At 48.2% G+C, this 18291-nt stretch overlaps 1 protein-coding gene across 4 annotated transcripts in view; it reads left to right on the top strand.

Moving 5' to 3' along the window:
* MSRA (methionine sulfoxide reductase A) overlaps positions 1–15516 on the top strand; it is a 392162-nt gene extending 376646 nt beyond the window's left edge. For all 4 annotated transcript variants that reach the window (XM_070415503.1, XM_070415505.1, XM_070415502.1 and 1 more), the window contains one exon: positions 14750–15516. In XM_070415503.1, coding sequence (XP_070271604.1) covers positions 14750–14914 — 165 coding nt within the window. In that variant the 3' untranslated portion in view covers positions 14915–15516. The remainder of the gene's footprint in view (positions 1–14749) is intronic.
* Positions 15517–18291: the final 2775 nt, after the last annotated feature.

The following is an 18291-nucleotide window of genomic DNA, read 5'->3' as shown; positions in this document are numbered from 1 at the left end:
GTCTTGTTCCCAGTAGGGCCAAGGACATGGAGTCACTATTGTTCCTCCGTGGGTAGTGAGGCCGGGATCTCACCTTGGGAGAGTCTGAGCTCAGACCTCCAGGGAGCAGCTGCCCTGGCATTTTTCTCTTCCCAACTGGGAATCTGAATGAGTTTCTCCCCAGCTCCTGTGGCAGGTGACTGTCATCCCTGGCCCCCGAGGCAAGGGCAGTGTGGAGCCCCTCCCCCCACCAAACACACACACTCTTCCTTCGCAGAAGTCACGGAATGGCCAGGATTTCGTCACACCCCCTCCTAAGTGGGACGGGCTTCCAAGTGAACAGTTGGCATTCCTGTGGGGACAGGCCCTGTGCGCCCTGAAAGGCCACCCCGGGGCGGGGCTGCCTCCCCTCCCTCACCTACGCTCTGCCATCAGCAGCTGTTTGCGACAGGTGCTCGGGCTCTCCACGGCAGATGGTGACCAAAATGGGCCTGTTGGCAGGTTGTACCACACGCCACCCTCCCATCGCACTCATTGATGTGCATGCAAACACGCCTGAGCTCTCGGCTTTGTTCTACAGGCGCCTGCCTCGGGTTTCAGGTGACACCGGGGGCTCATTCCAGAGGACACCCTTGGTCCCCAGGGCCACCCCCTCAGTCTGAGACCCTTCAGCATTTATTTGGCCACAAGACATGAATGGAGCACGTGCCTGCTCCTAGGCACAGCTTTCTGACTCCTCCATTCTAAGACCGCGCATCTCCTTGCCAGTTTGTCCGGGAACGTGGCTGTTCCCCAGGTGCCCCATGACTGCTTGGGTTCAGCCCGGATGGAGGGCATGAAGGCCAAGCTGCATGGCCAAGGTCGCAGGCCGCCAGAGGCAGAGGTTGCACTGTGCCCTGCGCCTCCATCTGTTTCCAGAGTGCAGCCCTGCAAACATTGGATGAAGAGACCATGGGAGCAGGGGCTGCTTCACTGTGGACTGGATCCCAGATACACTGGGAGCCTTGTCTTCAGAAAATAGCAAGACATGGCTGTGCCCAGTGCCAGGGCGAGTGAGATCTCAAAGCTCATTCCTGGGAGACAGCCGGTGTGCCCTCCAGAGGACCCCTACCCTGAGTAGAGTTGCTCCTTCCCTGGCAGTTCCCCCACCCTCTGAGGAGCCGGGCATTGCTGGGGCTGCCACCCAGCTCGGCCCACAGCCTCACAGGAGCCCCGCCTGCGCTGTGTTTGGGCTGCTCATTCCAAACAACTAAGCAGCCAAGGCAACCAGATGAGGTGACATCTGGCTCGAGACTGCTGCCAAGTCACTCCTGTTCCATCCCTGGCAGGAAGGAGGTGAGCTTTTTATGCCAGATTCTTAAAAAGAGAGAATAAAAATGTGTGTTCCACGCCCCGCATTTTTCTCCTTTTTACCCTGATTCCTCAGCTGTCACTTTTCTTTCCCTGGAACTTGGACACCTTAAGGATCCAAAACCATCACTATTTTAGACCAGACTTTAGTGCCTGGTGGTGAATAAGGAAAGCATTGGAGTAAATGATGTGAATGGGTGGAGTGGCAGGGTTCAGAGGGGAAATGCCCACAGGCACATGCACACATGCATGCTCACACACATGCACATGTGCATGCACATGTTTGTACACGCACACCCACACATGCTTGCACACACACACATGCATGCACACTCTCACATACACACATGGATCATGAGGGACAGAGGGTGACAGAGAGGGCTGTGCACTGAGTGTCTGCCATGGGTAAGCTTCTCTGCAGTGTTCGAGTTTCTAGTGAACTGAATAGGCTCAGAACATGACAATAGGAACTTAGTATCATGCTTCCTGCTCTTTCCCAGTATGGAGGAGAAAGAGTAATGATTTTCACTGTGTCTGATTCTTTGTAGAGTGTCAGGCACAGCCTGGTGCCTGTGGGCCAGGATGGAACTGGAATCCAGACTCATCCGCTTGTGCTGGGTGGGAGGGAGCGGGGATGCATGCACTCAGCCAGGGAGGCTGAGAGAACGTCTAGCTGGCGGGCCAGGTATGGCATCCAATACCATAGCAACTTGGTAGCTGTGTGACCTTGGGAAAGTTACTTAACCTCTCTGAGCCTCTGTTAGGCATCTGGAAAATAAGAATAATAGTCTTTTAACAATTGCCTTTTAAACTTTGAACAAACGCCACTACAAGGTAATATTGTCATTTTAATTTTAGAGATGAGGAAGTTGAAGTACAGAAAGGCTAAGTGACTTGGCCAAGGTCATTCAGGTAAGTGGAGTATCCTGACCCAGAAGGGGAGAGGAGGTGGAAGGGGATGCTCAAGGGCAAGCAGGCTAGGACTTACTTCAGGAATGTCAGTCAGCAGAATGGGCAGCAAAGCCTCGGGCCTGCTGGCGTTACCCCCTCCATGCTGCCACCATGCACTGCTTGCTTACCTATCCACTTTCCCTCTTGGCATCAATTAAGCTGGCAGCCTACGCCCTAACACACAAAAAAATGTGTTATTTTTTCACATGTGACCTGTGTCTCCCTGCTCTGTGCTAGTTCCTTTGATTTCTTTGAAGTGTGCAGAGGTTTCTTTATCTCTTTGAAACATCTTGTTGTTGGATCTACTTTTGTGGCCAGCGAGAACTCCTTGAAATATATTCAGTTCAAGGAACCAAGGTGAGACTCATGCTGAGAACGGCCTCGAGTCTCGCCTTGTCAGATGTGACATTTGCTTTGTGTCATTTGTGAAGGTGATAAACAAGGCATATATTTCACAGTGTGGAGGTGGATGTAACATACCCTTGCTCTCACCGTCAACCTTTCATCAGGCCCCTCTTGGTCCATGGTCAGGGTCAGGGTCAGATTTTAGGGTCATAAAATGAGTCAGCAAGACCAGATGGAGGGCCATGGCAACAGCCCAGGCAAGGTCGATGGTGGCTGATCCTGGGAAGTGTCAATGCGGGTAGGGTGAGTTCTTGAACCATTCAGGATGCAGTGTCACAATTTGCTTGGTAAACATAAATTGTTACAAGACATCAGACAGGGGCGAGTTGACAATAGCAATGAGATATATGGCTTGGGGGACGTGGCTGATGATGTCGTGTTCCAGAAAGGGGACAGGAGAAGATGACTAGCTTTGGGAAGAGAAGAAGAATGGCTCCAATTTTGGATGTGCCAAGGCTGAAGCTTGTGGGGCGAGGGATGAGTGGCAGGTTTCAGTAAGCAGGTAGAGAGAAGGGTCTGGGTCCCAGAAAATAGAATCTGAGTCATCATTGGTCTGAACAACACAGTACCTGGCATTTTGCTTGCATTTTCATGATCACTATATGTATATTTGAACGCCTGTCTGCACCCTATGATAGCATTCGGAATCCTGATCAGATATCAATTCTGAGAGTTTCGTCCAGGACCGCTTAAATCTTTAACACGTTAAGCGCCCAGCCTGTTTTGTCTTCTGGACGGAAAGTATAGTGTCAGTCACCAGTGACTGGGCACTTAACGTGTTAAGCTACTCTGGCAATGCAGAGATTCTCTGAGTGGATTAATAGGATGCAAACAAGAACCAATAGATGTGAACTTCTTAGACTTTCAGTAAGAAGCAGTGGATAGGCTGACAAGCTTTTACACCAAATTCTCATTTTGTTGCAAGGGTCATCATGAGATCAGGAGCACAGCAGAAAATCTGTGTGGTCACCGACAGGGACCTAGCTTACTGACAGGAAACAAAAGCCAGAGATAAATGGCCACATCTCAGGGGGCGGGGGGAGTATAAAAATCAAGGTTCTCAGGATCATGTCCTTGGACCGGCCTTATTTTGCATCTTTATAGTGATACTCAAAAGGGATATGTAATTTAAACGTCCTGGTTTTCAGATGATGTTAGTCTCTTTCATCATATGGAAAGTGGGTCATGTGAGTAAATATTCTGCCATCGGCCCGGTGTATTGTCACACAGTGGACTAAAGTACTTTTTAGTTAAGAACGGGCCCCAGAGTTGGACTGCTTGGGTTCAAGTCCTGGCTCTGCTGTTCTCTGTGCCGAATGTCCTCCTTACAGAAACCGGATCACAGTGGGTCTTTCATCAGGGGGGCTGTTAGAAATAACACATCCAGGCATCCAGGACAGGCCTGGCCCAGAGTGAGCACTCAGGGAGATTGTCAGCGGCACCCCCTAGCTCCTCTCCATCCCCACCCCTCCTCCGACGTGCACATTCTGTTCCTGGCCTTACAGAGACAGAGATTTTCACTGAGGTCTTAATAGACGTTGATCAAGATATTTCTTCATAAAAAAATCAACGGAACAAAGGTTATCCTCCGAGACCTGTGTCCAGATTCTCCTCAATGGCACGCCAGTCCCATCCCCGCTGCGCAGCTTGTGACATTCAGTACTGGAGTGGGCGGAGAGCGGCGTGGCCACGGGCCACCAGTGCTCTGGTGTGGGACGTCTGCTCCACAGGCTGTGTCTTCACAGTACCCAAGCTCTGCATGACATGTGAACGTGGGTTGTGCTGGGGGAAAACAAGAAAGGGCGACACGAGGGTTCAGTTAGTGCGGCTCTGGTCTTCCCACTTCTCTGGGCATAATCCCTGCCACCCCAAGTCCCGCAGTGTGACATGCCAAGGGCTCCAAGAGTCATAACATCTTCAGAAACAATAACACAGGGTGAGTTGTGCTACTGAAATGGAACATACTATTTTGAATGTGTAATCTCATCTATTCCTTGAAACAGTGCTGGGAGGTCAGTCTCCTATCCCCAGTTTGCAGATGAGAAGGCCCAGCCTCAAGGTCACATGGTTTGGTAGAACCAGGGGTAGAACTTAGACTCCTCTTGTCACGTCCATCTGTACAGACATGATTTACTTGAGGGCCCCTGGAGAACTTCTGAGGAAGTTTTGATACTTAGAGATACAAAATGCTCCTTTAAATATAAAGTGCCTTTGTCTTAACTCCAGTTAACATGGACTTACATCACCTCAACTGGTAACAACACCAATTACATTGCTTTACCAAGTTTAAGTCGTATAATTATCTGATGTTCTTGCCAGCCTCTCTCGAGGGAGTTCCAGTCCTCCCACTGGTTCTGAGCCTTGAAGAAAATTAAAATTATGCCTTGGCAAAGAGCACCCATAGCCCATTTTTGATTCTTTCTTTTTCGTTTTCCCATTTTCCCCTCCTACCCTCCCTCCATCCCTGCCTCCCTCCCTCCCTTTACTCTCTAGAAAAAAATCCTGACTGTATTTCATTGCTAAGAAGCTTAAACAGCCTGAATGGAGTCTTCGTTAATCCAGACCCCTCCACCTTATCTCCACTCGGGTTTTACTCTCCCCTTTGTTAACTTATTAGCAATTAGAAGAGCCAAAGTCCTCCAATGTTGCCTCTTAGAAGTTGAGATAGTGCTGCCCGAAACCAGGAAGCAGCGTGCCGTCACCTGCAGCTTCTGGACAGCATGCTGACAGTGCCTCAGGGAAACAGCCTTGCGGGCGTCCCCCACTGACGCACACTGTGCCATTACAGAGCCCAGCGTAAAGGGACAAAAGCTCCTTTCTTTCTTTCTTTCACGTCATTTTATATCCAAGCAAAACATATCTTAAAGGAATTTTCTCATAGAGCTTATATTTTATTTTATAGTCCTATTTTTAGTTTCCTCTGATAAAAAAAAAAAAAAATCCCAGTCATTTAATTCTCAGCCCTAGACAAGACAGTGTGAGGTTATCCATATTTCAGCCCTAGGGAGAATTTCTGCTTGCAAGCTGGCCGGCCTGTTTGCAGGTGACAGATGTGACCTACTCCAGGGCAGAGAACGTCTCAAGGGAGCTTTTAATTTCTTAATATTGAAATGAGCACAACTTTTATTGTCTTAATCAGTGGATAAAAAAAATAATAAAGTTGCTCAGTCTCCTTTTTAAAATTCAGTGTAAGAGGATTTTAAGAAATTGCCATTGCTTTTTAAGCTTCTCTGTTCAGAAGATTCATCCCGCAGTCGTGAGGATAGATGGTCACACAGCGGTTCTGTGAGACTTTGCTGAGCTGTTGTGTAGACACTGCCGCTCGGCAGGGAGAAGGTGTGTGCTCAGGTGTGTTCGGAGTGGTTGTACTTTGTGTTTGAAGAGAACAGGACTTGTCTTTCATCACTTTGCATGGGCTCAGGCACAGGCATATCCATTTAAAATTGCAGCAGAATCTTTTAATGAGAACTGCCTTCTTTCAGAATATATGTTGCTTTAGGTTGCATTGAGGAATATTTTTACGAATGAAGAAAGGATTTACTTGTGATAATTAATGGACCTTACAAAGTCATAATGAACATGTTTCAACCATTTGTTTGAACAAGTAATTTTATGTACAAAAAGCTGATGTGTCACATACAGTCATTCGTGTGTATTTCTTAATTTAATCCAGTTTAAAACCACATTTCTTAAAAGGGAAAGTTCCTCAATTGCACAGGCAATGTGTTATTCAATTCTGGTTCCGTGGTACCTTGCACCATGCCTTAAAGGGAAACATTAGTGTTTCTTGAACTAAATTGAAAAAGAAAATTGCTTAAGGAGCCATATGTGTTTATGTGTATGAATGTGAAGATAGATAGATAGATAGATAGATAGATAGATAGATAGATATTGTATTCAACATAAAACAGAAAGCATTATGTTATAGAGATAAAGCCAAGATACTCAATATCAGTGTCTCTCTGCAGGGGTTATGCATTCAAAATTACTGTCAAAACTATAAAGAATTGTCAAAACTCAACAATAACAACAAATTAATTTAAAAATAGGTAAAAGATTTGAGCAGAGATGTCACCAAAGAAGATATACAGAAGTCAAATAAGAACATTAGAAGATGTATAGCAGTATCTGTCATTAGGAAAATGCACATTACAACCACGTTGAAAGACAGTTACTACACACCAGTTACAATGGCTAAATTAAAAATAATAAGTGCTGACAAGGATGCAGGGCGAACAGTGCTAGTGGGAATGTAAAATGGTACACCAGTTTGGGAAACCATTTGGAAATGTCTCCTCATATTGAATATGCTTTTGCCATGTGACCCAGCAGTCCAACTCCTAAATGTTTACCTAAGAGAAGGAAGATTTATGTGCACACAAAAACCTATACCTGAATATTTATAGCAGCTTTATTCATAATAGCCCCAAACTGGAAACAACCCTGATGTCCTTCAGTTGATGAATGGATATCCAAACTGTGCTGTGTATTCACCTGAGAAGGCCCTAATATCTCACCTCTAGCTGACTTTGAGGCCCTGTGCAGGCAAAGAGAAAAAGATTAGGCAGAGCTAAAGCTTCTGTAGCCATGAGGCTCTATGTTTGCTCCAACATTCACACAGGGCCAGAAGGTGGGAGACATTGCTTCACCGTATGTAAGGAACCCTGCCTATTTGCTAACCGTGTGGAGATGTCAGTGTCCACACGTGAAAGGGAAAACAAACTTTACAGAATTAGCCTGCAAGTCACTAACCAGTGAACAGCAGCAGCAGCAATAACAAACCGATTTTCAGATTTACATCATATAATTTTAAATGCCCAGTTTTCAAGAAAAATATTATGAGACAAACATGGAAGTACAGCTTACTAGACAAAGACTTTAAATCAGCTGTTATAAACTGATATAAGCTATTATGCCGGAAGAACTAAAGGAAACCATGTCTAAAGAATTAAAGAAAAAGCGAGAACAGTGTCTCACCAAATAAAGTATATCAATAAAAAGATAGACATTACTTTTAAAAAAGAACAGAATAGAAATTCTGGACTAAGTAGAACAAAAACACACAAACCAATCACTAATGGGGCTGTGTTTTCAGAAGAAAGATGAGGAAGAGGAGATGAGTTCATTGAGATTATTCAGCCTGAGGGACAGAAATGGAAAGAAATAGTGATATTTGTTTCTCTATAGTGTGATCAATAAAATCCAATAAAACAGTTATCTGGGGCGGGGGGGAGCACAATTTCGAAAAGGCTCTGGAACTCAAGGCTCAAAGGAAAGAACATGTTTAACAGGAGGGCGAGCCCCTCGCTTAACTTCTCATTTTACAGTTGAGGAAACTGAGGCCCAGATGGTAGAAAACTGCCCAGTGATGGGCATGGATGTCTACCTGTTCCTCAGTTGCAGTGAGGACCGTCCCAGTGGACCCCAGACTGCCCCAGTTTTAGCTCTGACAGTGCCGCATCCTGAGCAGCCCCCTAGTCCGGGCAAGTCATGACCGATGGCCACTCTGTCTGCAGTTCAAATCTGGATGAATCCTCTTTCTCCGAATCCCTGAGACTTGGGCATGAAGGAGAAATGGTGGCATTCAGAAAAGTTCCTTTTCCTCGCAGAATTCAGTGCACTAAACTGAAGCCGCTGGCATTTTGCTTTAAGTCCCTTTCTATTGAACCTTTCAGAATGAAGGCGCTTTCCTCTTTATGTAATCTGCATTTCATCCCCAAGGTGAACGCCAGTGTCCTTGGCTTCCTCTGGAAAGTGACAAGTAGGTTCCTTTGTATACTAAATGCGAAGGATATAACAAAAACAGCTGATGGTTTTTTACTTCAGATATGAAAAATAAGTTAATTGATTATAGATATGAAAAAGCAATTATCACCCTTAGAACTATATACAGGAGAGAGAGAGAGAGAGAGAGAGAGAGAGAGAGAGAGAGAGATTTTCTATAAAAATGAAAGCCATGAAAAGAAAACTCATATAGGAGACGTCATTGGAATTCTTTTTCAGAACCACAGTCCTCAAAGAAAAGATCAAATCCAGAGGAAGCAGCAGCCCTTGAGTGTGTGATTGACATTAGTATCTCATGGGTGCCGGAAGCACTGCGAAGCCAGAGCAAATGGGCAGTGGCACCTTCCAGCCATGCAACCTGACCTCTGGGGGGAGGGCAGGGGATGCTGGTGACCACTAAGGCCATCTACCACACTGGTTGCCTGGGACAGAGCTTCTCAAATTCTAACATGCACTTGGATTGCCTGGAGATGATTGTAAAAAAAATAGATTCTGATTCAACAGGTCTGGAGAGGGGCCCCATTTTGCATTTCTGATAAGCTGACGGCCCATTGTCCACACTCTGAGGAGCTAGGGGTGGGCAAACTTTTTGACTCGAGGGCCACAGTGGGTTCTTAAACTGGACCGGAGGGCCGGAACAAAAGCATGGATGGAGTGTTTGTGTGAACTAATATAAATTCAAAGTAAACATCATTACATAAAAGGGTACGGTCTTTTTTTTTTTTTTTAGTTTTATTCATTTCAAACGGGCCGGATCCGGCCCGCCGGCCGTAGTTTGCCCACGGCTGATAGGGTGAAGCTCCAAATCCTACTGGCCACACTGCCCGCCCCTCTCCCCCTTCTCTGCTTGTAGCTATCGTTTTATGTTGCAAACCAAGAAAAATACCCTTGCCAGTCAGAAGGCACTTGTGACTTACCTCGAGGGTGAGGGGGACACAGAGGAATGGACAACGAAAGCTGCAGAGTCTGGGAAGGGCAGAGTGCAGGGCCATGCCACTGCCCCGAGAAGCCAAAAGCATTCCATTTAGAGGCCACCATTTGCATCAGCAGGTTTTGTTAATGGATCCAATTAGATCTAACTGTGTCACCTCTTTTTCCACTCTACCTCCCTTCGTCCCACAAAGCTGTGAAGGGTCAGTGCCGCTCCGACTGGGCCCCATAGAGGCCACGGCCCCCTTTGGGCACTGTTCTTTCGCTCACCCTGATTTGTTGCCCTTGCTGTGCCCACTGTTCCTGATGACTTATAGGGGTGATTCTGTGGTTCCGAGCCTGGAGCTCCTGGAGCTCCAGAATTCATCGTGGCTGGGGCAGACCTGCTTCTTGCACACCTGCCGTTTTGTGGGTGCTCTGGGCCGTCCTGAACTGGATACACATGAGCCTCAGCTCAGTTCAGAATAGATGGTGTTTTTCTGTCTGGTGGTTTTCTTTAAAAGCCATGCCAGTCACTTTATGTCCTTTCCCAGAAGTTCTGATTGATGGCAATCTGGTCAACCAGAAGCTGCCAGTGGAATAAAACTGCTGACTTGGGCACTGGCCTTGGCTGAGCTTATTAAGCTTCAACAGTGTGTGCATGTGTGTGTGTGTGCTCAGGATAGAAACAGAGCATGGAATTCCATGCAGTTGGATCTGGGAGGAACTGAAGGGGTCTCGATTTCCACAGGGAAAGTAGGACCCAAGGAGTGGGCTATGCCCGGTACGTTCTCCCTGCTGTCACTAGAGGGCGCAGTGAGCAATAATCCCTGCCTCCTGCTTCCTGCCCCACAGCCTTTGTCTCTAAGGCAGGCCTGGTTGGCCCCTGGGCAATAGTTCCAGGTGGAGTTCTTAAAAGTCAAACACCAATTTTCTGTGGTTTGAATCGTAATTTGGATTTCAGTTCAGGAAACACATTTCTCACCATTAAAACATTTTTCAAAAGTGAGCCTAAAATAAAATGAAATATACATTTATACTTTATGAATAATTATCTAAGAACCCAACATCAAATAAGGCTAAAAATTCCTTGAGTGGTGGAGGAGGTGGGGTTAGCCTGGCCTAGACATAATGAGGCTTTAAAACACATGAATCTGATGAGGTTGGCACTTGGATCCCTTCTCCCGCTCCTGCTGGCTTTCCCTTTGGCAGCACAGCCGTTTTTCTGGTGTGGGGCTTCGCTGTGCTTGAATTAGTCATCTCTCTTAACAACGTCCAATTAGATATGCCTGCATGTTTCCAGAACCCGGTGATGGGCAGTGGTCATGATGGCTTTGGACTTGGTGGTCCTTTCTGAAGATTCTGAATACTGGGCCATGGCTGGTGTAGATGGAGGCTTACGTGAGGAGGGCGAGATGGAGGGGCCAGCTTTCCTCCAACCTGGGGCATGATGGGAAAGGGAGCCGGTACTGTTGTGTAGTTACAATATGCCAGGTGCTATGCACTTTTTATGCTTTATCATGGATTCTCACAATAGCACAATGAGCTGGGTGTTGTGCCCATTTTACAGACAGAAAATCTGTTCCAGAGCGAAAATGATAAGAGAAAAAAGCCATAGGAGTCTTCCTGAGCCTATCTAAGAAAGAGTGAGGTAAAGTATGTGAGAAAAGCATGACTGATTCCATGAGGTGACCTTCCAGAGATATCTGAACCAGGTGGCTCAGCCTGTAACATCAGCAAGAAAAAGTATGCCACAACCAAGAAGTCAATAAGAGGGGGGGATAGAAGCATGGGGGTGGGGCATTAGGCCCAGATCAGCTCTTCCTCTGGAGCTGTCCTGGCTGAGGAACCTAGCGGAGAAGGGACTTGAGGGGCTGGCTCTGTGTGGGGACGGACCCAGCCTGGAGCCTGGAGAGGTGGAGGACGGGCTCTGGGGAGGGGAGGACAATGCAAAACTGGCCATCACAGACAAGACCTAAATAAGCAGAAAGGGCCGGGAAGGGGCCCTGGGTCCCTGGCGCTGCATCCCGCTGGGTGTGTCTGAGCAACAGGCCCTGGGAGGTGGCTGAGGGGAGTGACTTCCTCTTGTCAAGTGAGAAAACAGATGCCAGGCTGTGGGGAAGAAGGGAACATAGAGACCAGGTGGGATTTTTCCTCTGCCTACTTCCTCTTCTTTCATATCCGGTTTCTTCGGTGCATTTTTGTCCCCCTGCCCCCAGTTTTAGAGCCACGGCTCTGTGCTGAGTGGAAGCCTCAGCCTGGAGTTGGTGGACTGCAGTGTGGACTGCAGGCCTGGGGGCTCCAGCATGTGTCTGCCACACGGACAAGGCCTGTGCAGAATGTCCCAGGTGAAGGGGAGGTGGAGGAGGGCAGCATAGCCCTGTTTCTGTGGATTTTCATCACTGTTGATGGTGTTTTCCTCTCAAATAAAAGCGAATTGTCTGCCATCTTGTGGCAGAGGCCTGGTACTGCCTGGGCCCCGCCTTCGGGCCTCCCTTCCCATTGCTTTCCTCAAAGCAATGCTGCCCCTCTGGGCTGGTGGGTGGGTAGGGGGTCAGTGAGAGCTGATGTGGGGAAGAGGAGGGAGCCTGGCAATTTTGGCAATAGCGTCACAGGCCACAGGCGCCAGTCTCAGATAGAGAAGCTTCTGGGAAGGCAATCCTTGTTGGTATAGGGAGGACTGCTGTCTGTGACAGGGAAGTTCATCCCACAGGCAGTGCCTGAGGAGGTGACCCCCAGGAAGGACAGAGCCCTGGTGAGGCGGGTGAGCAGAGAGGTGGGCAGACCTGGGAGCCAGCCATGGCCCTGAGGGTGATGGAGACAGTGGAGGTTAGAGGATCTCAGCAGTGTAGCCATAGTGGGGGGAATTCTGAGGTCAGTATCTAATGTCATGCAGAGTGTGGAAGACTCATGTCAGTGTTTGCCTAGAGTCTGGGGTAGGAGCTGGAGGGGCACAACTCCCCATGGCTGTGCCTGCAGCAGTGTGAGTGGAGGAGTTCAGAGGGGAGGGGAGCACCTCCATGGCTGTGCCTGCAGCAGCGTGAGTGGAAGAGCTGGGAGGGGAGCACCTCCCATGGCTGTGCCTGCAGCAGTGTGAGTGGAAGAGCTGGGAGGGGAGCACCTCCCATGGCTGTGCCTGCAGCAGTGTGAATGGAAGAGCTGGGAGGGGAGCATCTCCATGGCTGTGCCTGCAGCAGTGTGAGTGCAAGCTCAGAGGGTGTCCCTGGGTTGCAGACCTAGTGCGGGTGTGAACTGCACTTGTAAATCCCAAATCCTCAGGAACCAACCTTTTATTTGGAACTTGGGTACAGCTCCAAGAAATAAGAGAGGATTTTAAATCTGCCCTAAACAGTCCCTGGTTCTCTGAAGTTGGGCCAGGAATGCCAAGTCCCTACCTTGCATCATTTTCTTCCCACAAGCTCTCACCCTGGACACCCCACAGACCTTGGGCTTATCATTGTCACCAGACTCCTCCCTGCCACAGCCACCTCCTGTCCCGAAGCCATCCTTCAGTGGCATTTCTTCATGTGCAAATACTAGTGATAAATTAAGTGAATGTGTTGCCACTGTACACATTGGCGCTGATCCGTTTTCCATCACAATGAGGTCCTTCCCAACTCTAACTCTAACCAGGACAGTTAGGCCATCCCAGCTTCTCATTCTCACTGACGTTCTGCGTCCAGAAAACAACACAGGCAGCAAATGCTGAGTTAGCTGGCAGTCAGTCACGGAGGCAGAGAGCATGTGAGGTTTTGGGAGCAGATGGATTTTGCAAATGGAATCTGGTGCTTCTAGAATCATTAGAAGGGCCGTTGGAGTGAAGGGAAAGGCACCCCTGGATGTCAGGATATCAGGAAGCTACAGAAATAGCTAGAACCCATTGCCGATGATGCTACTTGTCAGCATGGGAGTGGACAGCTCTCAGGAAGAGCTGGCAGTCTGAGGTGTGCTGTCTGGGTGTACCTTGAGAGCAGTGGCTTCTCCCTGGACCTGGCCTGCCAGGTCCCACCAGTGCCTCTCCCATAAGTGGCATGTAAACCCGAGTGCTGTGACAATAGAACCGGGACATGGAGTTTCCAAGCTTCCAGCCGATGCAATGCCAGTGAGCCGAGAATGCCCATATCTGACACACACTGTTAAAGATAGACGATGATAATAGAACTTCCTTCAGATGGCTGTTGTGAGGCTAATGTGAAGCCTCAGTGCAGAGTGCGGCATATGGTGAACCCTCGATAATTGCTGGTTTACAAAAAAGTGTCAAAACTGAAATCAGAATGGCTGCTCGTCGTCATTTCTAACCCCTGTAAGGAGACTGGCTGCTCCTGAGCGGTGGGGTCCAGCCCGCCCACTGTGGCAAGGATGCTGCCTCTCCCCCATCCGGCCTGCTTGTCAGGTCCTCACTGGGCTGGGAGGAGGTTCCGGAGAAAGGTGCAAGTTCTCAGGGGAAAACTGTGGCAGGGAGTCATGCTGAATTTTAATATGGGATTCCCAGCGCTCTGCAGATGTGAGGACTGACGGACAGTCGGAGATGGGTCAGTCCCCTTATGGAAGCACAAGCCTCAGGCCCCACCTGGCACCCCTGTCCAGAATGGGATCCGAGAAGCTGGGGCCGAGTCTCTGTAGCCTTGTGCTCAAATGCTGCAGGCAGCCTGGAACAGGAAGAATTGGGGCACAGCTGAAATCCAAACGGGAAAGCAAACAGCTAAGATCCATGGGGAACAATGTCTGTTTCTTAATCCGTCTCCCGCCCCAAATAGATCCGCTCTCCTCCCCCAACTTGTGTTGACGTGTCTGTTTCTTTCCCTGGCAGCAGGTGCCACCAGGCCTTCAACTAGGTCAGGGGCAGTGACAAGCCCACACATGCCCTCAGGCCACGTCCTCCCCTGACCCCACTCTCCAGGCTCCCAGGCCTGGAGTCACAAAGCCTGGACCCCAAGTGACATCAGGGCATCCTGGCCTGGTCCCTGCTCCCTAGAACCACAGGGAACGAGTCGGGGATCCTGTGAGGTGGCAGGGGCCATGAGCTGGAGGCAGAGGGCAGCTCTGGCTGGTTCTGCAGCCCTCCCTGCCCTGTTGTGCAGGTGCCCCTTCATCCCCTCCCTGCACCCCTGCTGAGTGCCTTCGGAGACCCCCATTCTTCCAGGGCAGCCAGGGAGCCACTCGCCCCTGCTGTTTCCCCTGGGAAATCAAGAGTGATATAGTTTGCCCAGAATAACTCAGCTGGGAAGTGGCAAAGCCCAGGCCCACAAGGACCAACTGCACATCCCTAGCCACCGGTGTCGGCCTTCCTCCCAGCCCGCTGTGTCCCTCCCTTTGACTCAGGACCATCTCTGCCCAGGATCAGGTTCTGATGGTGCCTTTCTCCACACAGGTCCTGTCAGAGAATGGCTACGGCCCGATCACGACCGACATCCGGGAGGGACAGACGTTCTACTACGCCGAGGATTACCACCAGCAGTACCTGAGCAAGAACCCTGACGGCTACTGCGGCCTGGGGGGCACCGGGGTGTCCTGTCCGCTGGGCATTAAAAAGTAACATCTCCCCATGTGGCTGGCCCTCGAAGTCACAGCCAAAACGCTTCAGACAAATTGGGCAGTTCCGTGCTTCACATCACTGGCTTTTAGAAATGCAGGAAGCAAAGAGGGCTTGGTAAACACCTGGTTTATTGAGGTGTGATTTACATGAAGCGCCATGCCAACTTGATAACACGTAATTTATCTCCTAATCAGCTGTGGTGGGAGTAGAGCTGTGAAATTCTTTGGATCATTTGGGGTCTGAATGAGGATAATGAATACTCTGTGTTCACTTTTCTCCTGCTGTGGTGCCTGCCATGGAAGCCAGGGAAGGAGGGGGAGACGTTGGGCCGGATGGGGCATGCTGGAAACCCTCCATCTGAGCCCGGCCCCCTCACACACCCTGCGCCCTCCAGTGCCTTAAAATTCGCAAACATTTATAGCCTCAACGAATCATTCCCTGAAATACTTTGCTCTCTGGCCTTGCACATGTGTAAGGCGCGCTCTCTCTCCTCGGCCCTCCTGCGGCAGAGAACATGGGCGTGAGCTTGATGAATTCTAATGCGCTGCTTACAGCTATGAGAATTGCTTGTTCTAATAAAGGCTACAATCTAATAATACAAACTGTATGATGTCTCATCTGTCTTTTGCTTGTTTGGGTAGGATATTCCTAAGCATTGTAAGATAAAGGCCTGAGTCATTCTTCCCCAAATGGGAAATAAGATTGAAATTTTCGGAAAATGTACACCTCTGGCTCCTTGCAACTTTAGTAAGAATAACTGGTTTTCACATACATGATACAGCTATCACACTGGGGACTATGCTAGTTGCTAGTTCAGAGTCTTTATACTCAAGACAAGAAGAGGTGGGGGCCTGAGCAGTAACCATGTAACCACATGAATGAATAGGACAATTATGGGCCCTGAGAAACGACATGGAGGTGATTGGTAGCAGAAGGTAGTAAGTTGTGTCTGAGGTGGTCACCTCGAGGGCTGTCTCACCCACACTGGTCAGTGGAGGCCTCTGTGCAGTGGTGAAGCTTAAGTGGAGAACTGAATGATCTTAATGATGCAAAGGAGACATGGAAACACAGGTTGTGGGAGGAGCGCAGAGCTATGTGGGGCAGGAGACGGATTAGGAAATAGACATTCTTCCCCATGGATCTTAGTCTGTCTCTTCCTTTTCCCTCTGGGATTTCTGCTGTGCCCTAAACACAGATATTCCTAATCACCGTCAGCACCCCCACTATGGTTACTGGAAGGAAATGCCTTCTAAATAGAACCACCAGGACATACAAATGGCAAAGACAGGGAGGAAAGTGTAGTGATGCAGAAACAAAAAGGCCAGGGCTGGAATAGTGTGAATTCATAAGGGTGGTGCCCCCATAATGGGAGCTCCCTCACTTGGTCATGTGAGGACACAGCTCAGAGGCTGCTGTCCACCCTCCAGGAAGCAGGCTCTCAACAGACACCAGACCTGTTGGCACCTTGATCTTTGTCTTCTCAGCCTCCAGAACTGTGAGAAATAAATGTTTGCTACTTAAGACACCAAGTTTATGGTATTTTTGTTATAGCAGCTCAAGCTGACTAAGACAGTGGACTGTGCTGATATTTTTTTGTTCCTCCAGGTCCAGACTCAACACTTCTTCGTTTTATCTTGCTCTGTGTCCTGTAACTCCGGAAGGGGCTCTAACTCTAGGCTTCCTTGCTCTCTTGCTCTAATCTGGTCCGATTATGTAAAAAGGGGGCACTAGCAGCAGATTGAGGGAGGGAGAGGAGTTCGGTCACAGGATGTGCTCTCCCTGCAGGACCCCATGGGTTGGCTGTGGGTGGTATAAACTCCATACTGAGGCTCATTGTGACTACAGCACCATCGTTTGGGGGTTTACCTAAACCCTGTTCACTTTGTACCTGTTCTCTGTATGAAGAACCTCTCCTTCAGTATCCAGTTTGAGTGTTCCATCTGTTTCCTGGCAAGGCCTTCATAGACACAAATAGGGAAGGTAAACGTTCTTCCATAATTACTTCCAAAAATTACTATAGGAAGATGCTGTTGTTCTATGTTCATGTCAATGAAGTAAAGGTATTTTAAAAATACTATATTATGTAGAACCACAGGTTTTAAAGATAAAATGACTTTTATAGATGGTTTTATTATTTTTCCCTTTCTTTTTTAACCTTTATTGTTGAAAGTGTTACATATGACCCCTCCTTCCCCGCATTAACCTCTTCCAGTCTCCTGTCCCCCCCACCGCGCCCCGCCCCCTCCCCGCCAAGGCCCTCATCACCCCATTGTCTGACATAGTCCACAGTGTGACAATACACTGTGTGTCCAGGGGTTATTCATATATGCATACAAGTTCGTTAGTTGATCTCTTCCCACCCACCCTCCCCTGCTTTCCCTCTGAGGTTCAATAGTCTGTTCATGCTTCTATGTCTCTGAGTCTATTTTTGTTCATCAGTTTATTTGGTTCATTAGATTCCATATATGAGTGAGATCATGTGATACTTTTCTTTCTCTGACTGATTTATTTTGCTTAGCATAATAGTCTCCAGGTCCCGCCATGCTGTCTCAAAGGGAAAGAGATCCTTCTTTTTTACAGATTCATAGTATTCCTTTGGTGTTTTTTTAAATTTCACTTTCCAATCATTCACTGACAGTTTATACAAATACAGTTGATTTTTGCACATTTTTTTAAAAATATATTTTATTGATTTTTTACAGAGAGGAAGGGAGAGAGAGATAGAGAGTTAGAAACATTGATGAGAGAGAAACATCGATCAGCTGCCTCCTGCACATCTCCTACTGGGGATGTGCCCGCAACCCAGGTACATGCCCTTGACCGGAATCGAACCTGCGACCTTTCAGTCCGCAGGCCGACGCTCTATCCACTGAGCCAAACCGGTTTCGGCGATTTTTGCACATTAATTCTGTATGCTGTCACCTTGAAAAACTCATTAATTCTAGTTTCTTTTTTCCTTATGCAGAACTTGATCTCCTGTATGATGTGGAATGGAAGTCATAAGAGCAGACATCCTTGACTTGGGGAAGCTTTTCACCATTAAATATGATGATAGTTAGATATTTCATACAAACTCTTTGTCAGGTCTCCTATTCCTAGTTAGCAGAAAGTTGTTTTAATATATATATATATATATATATATATATATTATTGATTTTTTACAGAGAGGAAGGGAGAGGGATAGAGAGCTAGAAACATCGATGAGAAAGAAACACCGATCAGCTGCCCCCCCACACTCCCCACTGGGGTTGTGCCCACAACCAAGGTACATGCCCCTGACCAGAATTGAACCTGGGACCCTTCAGTCCGCAGGCCGACGCTCTATCCACTGAGCCAAACTGGCTAGGGCAAGTTGTTTTTTTAATATAAATCAGGAA

Source organism: Myotis yumanensis, unplaced genomic scaffold (genome assembly GCF_028538775.1).
Source record: "Myotis yumanensis isolate MYYU_CA2020_CCGP unplaced genomic scaffold, mMyoYum1.0.hap1 SCAF_5, whole genome shotgun sequence".
NCBI classification, from domain to species: Eukaryota; Metazoa; Chordata; class Mammalia; order Chiroptera; family Vespertilionidae; genus Myotis; species Myotis yumanensis.
Note: the sequence above shows the minus strand (reverse complement) of the source record. Positions and strands in the feature narration are given on the sequence as shown.